Source organism: Dromaius novaehollandiae, chromosome 15 (genome assembly GCF_036370855.1).
Source record: "Dromaius novaehollandiae isolate bDroNov1 chromosome 15, bDroNov1.hap1, whole genome shotgun sequence".
Classification (NCBI taxonomy): Eukaryota; Metazoa; Chordata; class Aves; order Casuariiformes; family Dromaiidae; genus Dromaius; species Dromaius novaehollandiae.
This window is the reverse complement of record NC_088112.1, coordinates 14,544,591-14,555,708: the sequence shown is the minus strand read 5'-3', so window position 1 is coordinate 14,555,708 and position 11,118 is coordinate 14,544,591. Positions and strand designations below refer to the sequence as shown.

At 60.3% G+C, this 11,118-nt stretch overlaps 2 protein-coding genes across 4 annotated transcripts; both read right to left on the bottom strand.

Annotated features, from left to right (window-relative positions):
* Positions 1 to 2,353: 2,353 nt before the first annotated feature.
* Positions 2,354 to 5,242, bottom strand: B4GALT7 (beta-1,4-galactosyltransferase 7). 3 transcript variants are annotated; one of them, XM_064521001.1, is made up of 7 exons: positions 5,031 to 5,242; positions 4,507 to 4,863; positions 3,675 to 3,900; positions 3,306 to 3,389; positions 3,013 to 3,117; positions 2,807 to 2,850; positions 2,354 to 2,673 (listed from the first exon to the last, which is right to left on the bottom strand). In XM_064521001.1, the coding sequence occupies exons 1-7, from the start codon at positions 5,075 to 5,077 to the stop codon at positions 2,598 to 2,600; spliced, it is 939 nt and encodes a 312-aa protein (XP_064377071.1). In that variant the 5' UTR covers positions 5,078 to 5,242; the 3' UTR covers positions 2,354 to 2,597. The 3 variants fall into 3 exon arrangements, with proteins under 3 accessions (XP_064377071.1, XP_064377070.1, XP_064377072.1); XM_064521000.1 differs by having other exon boundaries at positions 2,354 to 2,850; positions 5,031 to 5,238; XM_064521002.1 differs by having other exon boundaries at positions 2,354 to 2,850; positions 4,507 to 4,814; positions 5,031 to 5,235.
* A 600-nt stretch (positions 5,243 to 5,842) lies between these two features.
* On the bottom strand, positions 5,843 to 10,576 carry LMAN2 (lectin, mannose binding 2). Its single transcript, XM_026122718.2, has 8 exons — positions 10,378 to 10,576; positions 10,179 to 10,297; positions 9,904 to 10,021; positions 9,191 to 9,270; positions 7,576 to 7,737; positions 7,239 to 7,353; positions 6,803 to 6,922; positions 5,843 to 6,443 (listed from the first exon to the last, which is right to left on the bottom strand). Exons 1-8 carry the CDS (start codon positions 10,517 to 10,519, stop codon positions 6,283 to 6,285), a joined length of 1,017 nt encoding a protein of 338 aa, XP_025978503.1. The 5' UTR covers positions 10,520 to 10,576; the 3' UTR covers positions 5,843 to 6,282.
* Positions 10,577 to 11,118: the final 542 nt, after the last annotated feature.

Sequence of the window (11,118 nt, the reverse complement as noted above, 5' to 3'; positions counted from 1 at the left end):
ACCGGCACCTGAACTGGCGGCAGCAGCTTTAACCGGGCCCTGCTCCGTGGGACCCTATGGCCCCCCCAGCCCCAGGCCTGGGAGCGGGGGAGAAGCATTTTGCTCGGCTCCATCACGCCGGGGCCGGGCACCAGAGGAGGAGAGAGCCGTCTCAGCCTTCAGGGGACACCATCCCTGCTCTGGCCCTGCAGGACAGGGGCAGCCCCGCGTCCCTGTGGTGCAGCTCGCGGCCGCGGCAGGGAGCATCCCCGGTCCCCATGGGGCTGCTGCCCGCCCCAGCCACCAAGCCTGGCGGCAAGACACGGCGGGCTTCACCCCCCTGCATCAGCCCCACGCTTCCTGGCACCGGAGTCCCCAGTCTGTGCTGCCAGCGCTCACCCACGCGCACACACTGTGCCGGGCCCCGGGCGTGCATGCTCATGCCATCCCTGCCGCGGCACACAGCCGCTGCCCCCCGCCGCCCCCCGCCGCAGCCCGCTTGCCCCCAGCCCCTGCTGCCCCTCCGCTCGGCTCCAGCCCCGCGTGCTCCCCGCCGTCACAATGCTGCAGCCGTTCGTGTGGCCGCCAGTGAAGTGCCCTGGGAACCAGCCCGGTGCCAAATAGCCCGGCGGTAAAAGACAGCCACTGTGTGCCCCTGCAGCAGCCCCCATGCTGCCGTGCTGGCAGCAATTTGGGCACAAGAAAGGGAGGCAGCGCTGGGGCTACATGAGTACTCGCTGCCTCCGAGCGGCCTGCAGCAGGACTTGAGTGCCGGCCCCCCACTCGGGGCTTGCCAAGAGCCTGGGAGGCCCCCAACGCCGCTCTGCCGGGACGTGGGCAGCACCGCGGCAGGGTGTTATCCTTCCGCAGGGACGCAGCGGGGGAAAAACCTCAGCTCCCTCCCGCAGGGCCATTGCTGCTAAAGCAGCGCGTGGGGGGACCGGAGCTGAGCGACCTCCGAGCCAGCCTCGGGGCTATAAAAGGAAGCCGGGGCTCCAGCAAGGCGCCTCTTCCACAAAGGCAACCAGAGGATGAGGGGGCTGCGAGCGGAGCTGAGGAATAGCTGCCAGGCAGCGGGAGAGGAGCCTTTGGTGCCGAGCGAAGCGCGAGGTGCACATATGCTCTCCGTTTCTGTGCATCTACATCCTTGTGAAAGCTGCCGAAACTGTGTCATCTATTTCAAACTTCACAGAGGAAGACTTGGATCTGCCTCCGACTGCCCTGGCTGGAGCTCGGGCACCGGGAAAGGGGTGGGCATAAAGCACGGACAGGCGGCCAATCCCAACACCGGAGCGCCAGGCAGAGGAGCAGGGCAGAGGTGCGGTCCCCAGCAGCGGCGCTGCCACCGGAGTGGGCACGGGCAGGCCCTGAGCCCAGCTGACGTCTCCTTAGGGCTGACCACAGTGAGGACCATGGCTTGGGAACGCACCCAAAGGAGTGGTGCACCCACATCTGAGACAGCCTTCGATGTTCATGCAAGCCCCAGCAACACACCCGGTGGCAGGAAGGGACCAAGAGCCAAGATGTGACAACGATGACAGTAGGCAAGCTGGCTTCCACACTGCCGGGGTGGAGAGGCTGTCGGGAGCTCTTGGGCAATGCGTTCCCCCACCACCCGGGGGCAAGGACAGGGCCCACACACTCAATGGCATGAAGGAGCACGGCCCGATCCCAACTGCCCTGCATCATGTCCCCCCACACCTTGACCTCTTCCTCGGGAGGCAACCGCCAGGCTCCTCATCCAGCCCCAGAGCAGCAGAGGTCAGGTCATCAGGACACCCCATCCCACTCCCCCTACACAGCCCCACGCTCGGCTCTAGCGCTTTTGGCTCCCTCAGCCCAGGGCTCCTCCTTCCCCACAGCTCCGTCCCAGGGTGGCAGGAAGCCGCTCAGCTTCCCAGGATGGTAACAGCATCTGTCTGGAGATGCCTTCAGCCACCTGGCAGCGCAACAGCTCCGGGGAAGAGCCAGGCAGGGGGATGAGGACAGAAGGGGGCCAGGAAATGAAAGAGGCTTGGTGCCAGCCCAGCCAGCGGGACAGCCCGGCAGCTAAGCCTGAACCTGCAGGGAGGAACGAACAGGGACAGCCAGCCTGGGCTCCTCGACTGCTGATACCCAGCAGAGATGCAGATCCTGGGCCTCAGGGCATCGTTTGACCGTGACCACCTCCTGCAATACAGCAACCACAGCACAGCCCTGGGAAACACCTGGCTGCTGAAACGCAGGCACCATTTTGCTCAGAGCCTGCTCCAAACCAGCTTGGCCTCACAACCAGAGCAGATGGCCTGTCCAAACAGAGGGCAGCCAGGGCCTAGGCATAGACGGGTGCGCTGGAGCCAGTGAGGGGAAGGGAACAGAAGGAACAAGCAGTGCACCATGTCTCAGGGCATTCATGACTCACAGATGCCCTGACAGTTCTTTATTGTCCTCAGAGCTGGGTGGCAGCTCAGCCTTGTCCAGTGCAGGGAAACAGCCTCCTGCACCCGCCCTAGGAGGTAGCACCACTGTTTGCAGCAACGCCACGGAGTCCCGCTCTCAGCCTGGTCTCTTGGTCCCATTGAGGATTGGTTCTCAGCCCTTTCTGTTCTTCTGGCTCTTGCCAGCATCTCTATGCTTGCCTACTGCAACAATCCTGCCTGCGTCAAGTGGCTTGGCGGCAGCCCTGGCGTCTCAGCACAAGCACAGCGCACGTGACTGGCACATGGGGGAGGCAGCTCAGCCAAACGTGCACCAAGGGGTCTCGCTTGTGTCACAGTCCAGCAATATATTAAGGACAGTGCAGGGGGCTCCTGCTATACTCAGAGCTGTCCGTGACTCGATTCGGTACCTCACGTTGTTCAGACCTCCGTCCCGATCCACTTTAAACTGCTCCTGAGGAAGAGAAAGAGCATTCAGCCCTCACTGGCTTCTGGTGGAAGAGAAGGTGCCTGGGAAGGGAGCACAGGAGCTGGCAGGGGAGAACATCAGCAAGGGGGGCTCAGAGCCATGGTAACCACAACCTCGTGGTTTCCCCTGGCCACACAGAGGTCTCACCTGCTTCTGTGCAGCAATGCGCTTCTGGTCTCTCTTCCTCCAGGCCGGGTCATGCAGGTGCTGGAAAGTCTCATATCCAGTCGTGATTCCAGAGGGACGGCGAACCTGGAAGGAGAGCAAAGCTTCTGTTAAGCTACTAGAAAAGTTGCCCTGGCTTGCGGTATCTGCTGCTGGAGTGGGGGGTGCAGAGGGGCTGCCTTCCCCAGGTACCAGCCTTGATCGCTGCAGCAGGAGGTCAGCTGGAGAGACGAGAAGGGCGATTCCCACCTCAGAGGCTGCAGAGCACTCCTTACCTGGAGACCAGCTCCTTTGATGCGGCGGTAGAACTCATCGTCTTCCCGTCCCCAGCCCCAGAAGCGGTTGGACATGCCGTTGCACTGAAACGAGAGGGGTACCGTACCAGCCGAGGCCCTGCTCTCTGGCTGCAGCCACAGCACAACCCACCCGACACGAAGAAGCGGACACCAGCATCGTGACTCCTGAGCACGAGTGCAGCCTCACCTCTCCTGCCCCACCAGCTCAGACTGCAGGCTCTGTCCCCAGAGCATTTAGACTCCTTTCCCCACTTCCCACGTGTGGGAGACAATACGTGTGACTGTGCACCCAGATAATGTTATGCACCCTGCCCCAAACTGGCTGGGACATCCCACCCACGTGCTCACCATCTCATAGTGCTGCTTGGTGAGCAGCAGGATGCCGCCCACGTAGGTTTTATAGTGGTAGAGCGGATGCAGCTCTGGGGATGCGACATGGAAGGGCCCTGCCTCTGGGAAGCTGTAGTCCAGCTGCTCGTTGAGGGGCAAGAGATCAACGTCGTGCATTGCGATGTAGTCAGTGTCGTTGCCACTCTCCAGGAAGCCCACGTTGATCAGAGATGCTCTGTTAAATCTGCCAAGGCACCAGGGACTCAGCACCAAGCACAGCAGCCGCTGCCCCTTCGCACCCATCTCCTACGCCCCACAGCACTAAAAAGTTGAGCCAGTCCCCAAAGAGTGACTGTCACCACCAAGCCCATTTGTGCACGCACACAAACACGTTGGCAACATCATTTCCAAGCACCCCAAGGTATGCCTTTGAATTTCAGCGTCCCCATACATTTGCTGCTATGGTCCTGCAACGCCAGGAAGAAAAATTAAATATCCATGGAGGAATAATTATCTTCTTGCTTAGGATGGGCTGCAAAGAGAGAAATAAAATACCACCTAGGAGCTAGTCTCCTGGAAAACTCTGCACTGCTTTAGTTGCTAAAAGCAGGCAAGTGTATGGAGGCTAAGCCCGGGCGGGATGAGCCGGACCCAAAGAACCTGGGCAGGATGAACCGGACCCATCACGCTCCAACCCCGACTCCTCACCATCCATGCCAAAAACTCCCCAATGTCAAAAATGGCGAGTGGGAGGCCCCGTCAGCTCTCTGCACAGACAGTTTTGGGCAGGGGCTACCCGTTCCCGCTGGTTTCTGAGCTTTGCTATGGCAAGGACATGCCGCGGCCGTACCTGAAGTGATCCACCTGGTTGAGCACGAAGATGCGGTGGCGGATCCTCTTCTTGCTGAGGAAGCGGTGCATGTAGGGCACGAAAGCCAGCAGCTCCTCGAAGCGCTCGCGGAAGGGGACGAGCAGCGCCAGGCGGTGGGGGCCCCAGGCCGCGTCGTCGGCCAGCGGCGCGGGGGGCTGTGGCGGGCAAGGCTGCCGCTGCGCCCCGGCCCCGGCCCCGGCCCCGCCGCCCGCCGCCGCCTCGCCCGAGCAGCTGAGCTGGAGCCAGAGCAGCGAGACGAAGCCCAGCAGCAGCGCCGCGAAGAAGAGCTGGAAGATGGAGAACTTGCCGGGCAGGAGGCCCAGGATCTGCGGGGACCTGGGGCACAGCGGCACATCAGGGCCCGGCCCCGGCGGCGCCCCGGCTCCGGGGGACCCGCCGCCGCCTCCTCCGCCTCCTTCTCCTCCTCCTCCTCCTCCTCCCCCGGCACCCTCCCGCCGCCGCCGCCCCGCGCCGGGCCCCCGCCCCGCCGCCCCGGCGCTCACCCGCCGCCACGCAGGGGGAGCGCGGCCCTGCGGCGGGCCGGGCCCATGGCGGCGCCGCGCCGCACCGGGTCGGGTTGGGCCGCGCCGCCGGGACACGCTGGCCGCGGCCCCGCCGCTGCGCCGGAAACAACGCCCGGGCCCGCCGCGCCGCGCCGCGCTGCTCTCTTCCGCCCGGCGGGGCGGGCCGGGGGCGGGCCGCGGCCTCCGGGACCCCTCCCCCCCCCGCCCGGGATCACCGTGCCGCCTCCCGCGCCGGCCTGAGACCCCGCCCCCGGGGAGCCCCCCCACCCCAGCGGCAGGGACCTTCCTCCCATCACCCCCACCAGCCGGGATCCTCCGAGATCCGCCCCCCCCCCCCCCCCACCCGGGCACAGGCTGGGACCCTCCAGGGGATGTCCCTCCATTCCCCCCCCCCAAGCCAGGACCCTCCAGGACCCCCCCTGTGCAAGCTGGGGCCCTCCAGGGATTCCCCCCCTTCCTGCTGGACAGGACCCTCAGCAGATTCCCCCCCCTCCATCCCACCAGCAGGGACCCTCCATAGACCATCCCCCCCCCCCCCCCCCCGACTTCCCTGCCAGGGAAGAAACTCCTCCCCCCCCAAGGGCTTTCTTCCCCTTCCCAGCCAGCCAGGACCCCCTGGGGGACAATTCACCCCTCCCAAGGAGGACCAAGGTGCCCCCAGGATGCAGAGCTACAGGCCACACTTCCCCCCAGCTTCTCCTCCTCTTGAACAGCCTCTCTTCCCCCACCCCCAAAAAGCTGACCCCCCCCCTTCCCTCCCCCCAGACAAACAGACAAGCACAAGCCACCCAGGCGGTGTCAGTCCTTTAATGGCCCAGTCACAGCCCCAGCCCTACACACCTGCAGGGCCCCACACAGCCCGCTTACATTCATGCCCACTGCCGCTAGCCCCCCCTCCCCAGCAGCACGGCAGGTCGCGTCTGCCCCAGGGACCCCCACCCCCCCCACAGGCAGCAGGAGCGACGGGCACAGCATCTCCACGCTGCCTCCAGGCTCCCACACTCCAGCCTGGGGGCAAAGGGCATGGCCACAGGAGACACAGGCCCCCGCAGGAGTTGCTCCCCTCAGTCCAGCCCGTTGAACGCCGAGCATCTGGCAGGAGTTATGGCAGAATGGACAGATAAGAAAATACTTCTGATATTTCTCAGAAACAGCTTTTAGAAACCAGTTTTTACAGCTCCCTCTAGAAAAAAAAATCAGTTTGGGCATAGGCGACAGCCCAGTTCTTCCACTAGTAAAAACGCTTGTTCCGCTCCTGGCGTTTCTGGAAGACTACGGCTCCCACCACAGCACACACAATGATGCCCAGCAGCGCACAGAGCAGGAGCAGGAACACCTTCCATCCAGTCAGAGGCCCACTTCGGAAATTTCCTGTTGGGTCATCCACATTATCTGCAGGAACAAGGAAAGTTAGACTATAGCCACACCTTGAGTTCTCCAGGATCACACCCAGGAGTCCAAGGCCACTCCTTGGCGGAACAGCTCCTGGAAAAGCCAATGCTGCAGCGTTGCTACACTGAGAAGGAACAGGGAGATAACTTCAGTCCATCGTTTGGGCAATGCGTTCTCCACAAGACATGTTCTCTTCCACTGCACTGGCAGCAACCACTGGTTGCCAACGCATGACACCAGCACCCACATCCAGAACGAGCAACCACTACTACCATAACTAGGCTTCCAACAGGCCTTACAAGAATGCAGACCCGACATCTGAAAACGCCACATTGGGTTTCTGAAGCTTGGAGACTCACCTTTGGGTGACTTAAGGAGGCTGACACTAGGCTCAACCTTGGTCCAGTCAATGTTCTCATCTTCTGGAGGGTGCTCCACCATGAGCTGGAATAGCTTCATCGAGATAATGTCATGATTGTCTAGGAAACAACCATCAGCACTAGAGACTGTCAGAGGCCTTGAGAAATGTCCATGCCCTCAGAGGACCCCTAGATCTGTGCTCTGCCAGGTCCAGGTCTCCTTCCCCTCAAGCCACCCTCATACCCCAGGTATCAAACTGTAGTTTGAGATGTTCCTTCACTATCAGTTGCCTCCATTCCCAGACCGCGGGTCCCATAGCCAACATGGTTTGAAGAGCCCAGTGGAAAATTCAGGGAAACAGGCAATCTACTGCATCCACAGTGTTATATTCCAGGCAACAAATGGTAGGTATTCCTGTGAGCAAAGCCCACTCACCAGACAAGTCACCAGTGCCAGCAGAAGCCCCAAAGAAGTACCCAATAGGCAGTTGGACTCCTGCAATGTCAATGCAGTTCTTCCATTCATTCTTGTCTTCCACATCTGTCATCACCTGTAAGATGCACAACAAGAACATCACATCGAAAAGAGCATGCTGCCATCCTGCTCAGCCCACAGCTCTTCTGGAGCCAGAGGTGCAGGAGAAGCAGGCAGCCAAGCCTGGCCAGCTGTTTCCAAGTCACCTCCTGACATAGCAACACCCACCCTCAGAACCCCCCTGCCTGACATGCACAAGAGACCCTGCAGAAGGCACAGGGCCCCCTCCGCATCTCACCGTCAGCCGACCTCTGGAGTAGCGAATTGCCAGAAAAGTGTCGTGGTTCTGGTTCCGAAGGTCAGCAGTGCATCCTGCCAGCTCCGTCCAGCGCCCGTCCTTACTATGGTCGTAAGTCAGCGAGCCATTATTCACCATAGCAGAGATGTATGGGAAGACACGCTGCAGACAAGAAAACATAGGTGCTTTCAGCCTGCAGGAGCCTTCAAGCTGTGGCCCTGCAACAGTTGCCATCCCCCTGCCTGGCCAGAAACCTCAGCGAGACCAGAAGCTCAGCAAGGCAATCCCATAGCAGCAGAGCCACAGCTTTGCCTGCACAGTCCGATACAAAGGGCAGAACAAATAAATCAAGGCTCCTTTTCTATGTGAAGCTGCTTCTAAACTGAGTGAGAGCTTGTTCTGTCTGAAGCACAGCTAGGCAGCAGAAATAACCCCCATTTGGGAATGAAACTTTGCTGACTTTTGTCTGGATGACCTGAAGCAAGTTCTCCCTAAGTCTCCTGTGGTTCTCTGTGCTTGACCAAAGCAACCTCAGAAACCAAAACACCTAACAATATTAATCTTCTGAGACCTAGGTCAAATGTAATCCTCCCCTAGAACTCATCTCCTAGTTACATATCCTCTGTGCTTTGGATCCTCCTATTATTAGAGATTTGTGATCTTCTGTATCAAGCCCCCTTATGGGCCAGGACATGACACAGTAGTGTGTGACTAGGGCATTAAGACCATCCCACCCCAAAAGTAACTTGCAGAGTAGGTACAAGACCAGAAAGGAAAGCTAAAAAACAAAGCAGAGCAATCTATGCAATCTCACATTAGCAGCATAACCACCGTTTAGGTTTTGCAGTCACTGGGCTGAAAGAGGCCAACTGGAGGCAAGAATTAACCTCTCTCTGATTATCAAGACAACAGGGGTATGGGGTAATTTCCCAGGTGTTTCACGGCTTAGGACAAGTATTGTGGTTTTCATACAACAGAGGTATGGGGTAATTTCACAGGTGTTTCTCAGCTTAAGTATTGCGGTTTTGATGCATCAGACCTCACTAACAGATATGTTTTCTGACTGCACTATAACTAGATCCACAAATACCAGGCCAAACAGAAACAAAGGACCATCAGAACCAACACCTCCTAATGGAATTAAACTGCATTTCTGCCAAGGAGAATTCTGGAGCCAAAAGCCAGCATAGGAGTTTCTCTTTTAGAGGCACATAGGCTGGAAATGGAGAATAAGGCCAGGAACAACCTGGACTGATTAGCCAAAGTTCAGGTAAGTTCAGGAAACAAGGCTTGGGATGAATAAACTGCCAGGTGGATTTCTCTAACTTTACACAATAGGTGGTGCATAAGTAACGCTGGCTCTGCACAGCTCCATAAATCAGCAGAAATAAGGCCTTGGAAATGTATCTGAATAGTCAGCGACACCAGGAGATGGAGCAAGCACCTTACCTCCATTAACGCACATACGTCCTCTTTCCTTTACCAGCTCCCGTAACAGGAAGAATGGCCTCATATAAGGAGAAAGAGTTCCTTGGTCCAGGCATCAAGAACTCAGAGTGCAAAGCCAATAGGAAGCAGCCTCCATGGCACAGAACAAACTCCCTCAGCTACTCACCTCTGTTGCTTCGTCGTTGGGATACGTATCCAGGAAAATAGCCAATCCATGAAAGTTATCCTTGCTGCCAAAGACAGGGCCTGGAACAGGGCAGAATACAGTAAATGGAAAGTTCTCAGAAGAAATTCATGCAAACACACTTCTGCCATCTCTTAGAGAGCCCAACATGAAGCAAGCAGAAGAGTAACACAATCCTTTACTCATGTACTGAAGTATCAGTTTGCGGTGAGTTTGGCAGCACACCAAGATCTCTCCCAACAATACAGCCCCGCCTCACCCCAGAGCAAACTGTTCAGGCAGCAGGTGCACAAGAACACTGGACGCGAGACTTGATGAACTGCTGCAAGCAGGTTTCACACGGCCACACTCTCCGCAGAACCCACCGAGGGAAACATCAAATACCTGACACTAGCAAGATTTCTATTAAAAAGAGCTGCACAAATAATTTTTTGCAAGGTAAGTCACTGAGTTCAGCTGCTACCAGGGCAGGAGGCACAGGACACTCAAGGGTAGGAATCCTGATCTAATAAAAATATATAGAAGGGAAATCAAATAGCAGCTCTAGAGAGAAATTTTTCAGGACCGTGGCAGCTCCAAGCCGCGGCTCCTAAAGCTGTTCAAGGGCACAGTTAGTGCTGATGAGCCCTTGGCTCAGTGTGACCTGGCAGTGAGGCAACCCTTTCTCACCCCCTCCCTGCCACTGCACGCTGCACCTGGCATCAAGCGCTCCTGCGTGTACCACAGGGCGAGGCCGTCCCCGTGGAGGTTCTTCTTGCCGGCTCCGTGAATTCTGAAGTGGACATGAAGCTCCCAGTCCTTGAGGAAGCAGGGCTGCAGCGAGAGGTGGCAAGGCAGCGTCAGAGGCAGCCATCTCCCCCCAGGGCCCACCCCGGAGACGGGACGGGCGCTGCGCCGCCTCACACCCCAGCTGGTCTCCCGCCCAGGGCCCGCCCCGGGGCCGGAGGACCCCGCCGTCCCGGGCTCTCACCACGCGGTTCCAGATGGAGCCCTCCCTGCTCCGCTCGTCGGGCGTCAGGCGGACGTATTGGCTGGTCACCATGGTGCTGCCCTGGAAGTCCCACAGCGGCATGGCGGCGGAGCCCGCGCCTGCAGTGGGCACAGAGAGCGCGGCTCAGCGAGCGGCGGCCCCGGGGCACCCGGCCCGCCCGCCCCGGCCCGGCGCTCACCCTGGTACGGCTTCATCAGCGAGTGCTCCCGCTTGAGGTGCTCGCTGTTGCCGTCCGTGAGCTCGGCAGGCGCCGGGCGCGGCCCGGCCACCGCCAACAGCAGCAGCGCCGCCGACAGCAGCCCGCCCGCACCCGCCGCCATCCTCCGCTTCCGTCTTCCGGCGCGCAGCGCCTCGCCGTTTCCGCCGCCGGGCCCCAGACCGGAAACGGCTGCCGGCGCCACCAATGAGCAGCACCGTCATCAGCACCTTCCCGCCTCCCGCGGACATACGTCACTCCTCGCCGCCAATGACAAAAGGGAGCGGGGCCAACGAGGAAAGGGCTCCCGCCACCAGTTGGGCGGGCAGGCGGGAGAAGGCGGGGGGCGGGGAGCAGCAGAGCCGCTCCCGGCGTGCATTGCGCGGGTGCGGCGGCGCGCAGCATGCCGGGAGCTGTAGTCGCACGTGGGGGGCGGGCGCGGCTCGTGCCCCCCCCCGGCACGTGACGCTCTCGCGCGGCGCAGACGCGCGGCGCTGGCAGCCCGTCGCCATAGCAACCCCACACAACATGGCGCCGGGTGGTGTTGGGTCCGCGGCTCTGCCAGGCCCGGGGTCACCCCGGTCCCCTGCCCCGGTTCCCGGCCCCCTGCCCCGGTTCCCGGCCCTTCCCTCGCACCGTCCCCGCCGAGTGCCCCGCAGGGCACCACAGGGCTGTGCCCTGCGTCCCCGGGCCACGAAGCAGCAGCCGGGAGAGCAAAGCTGT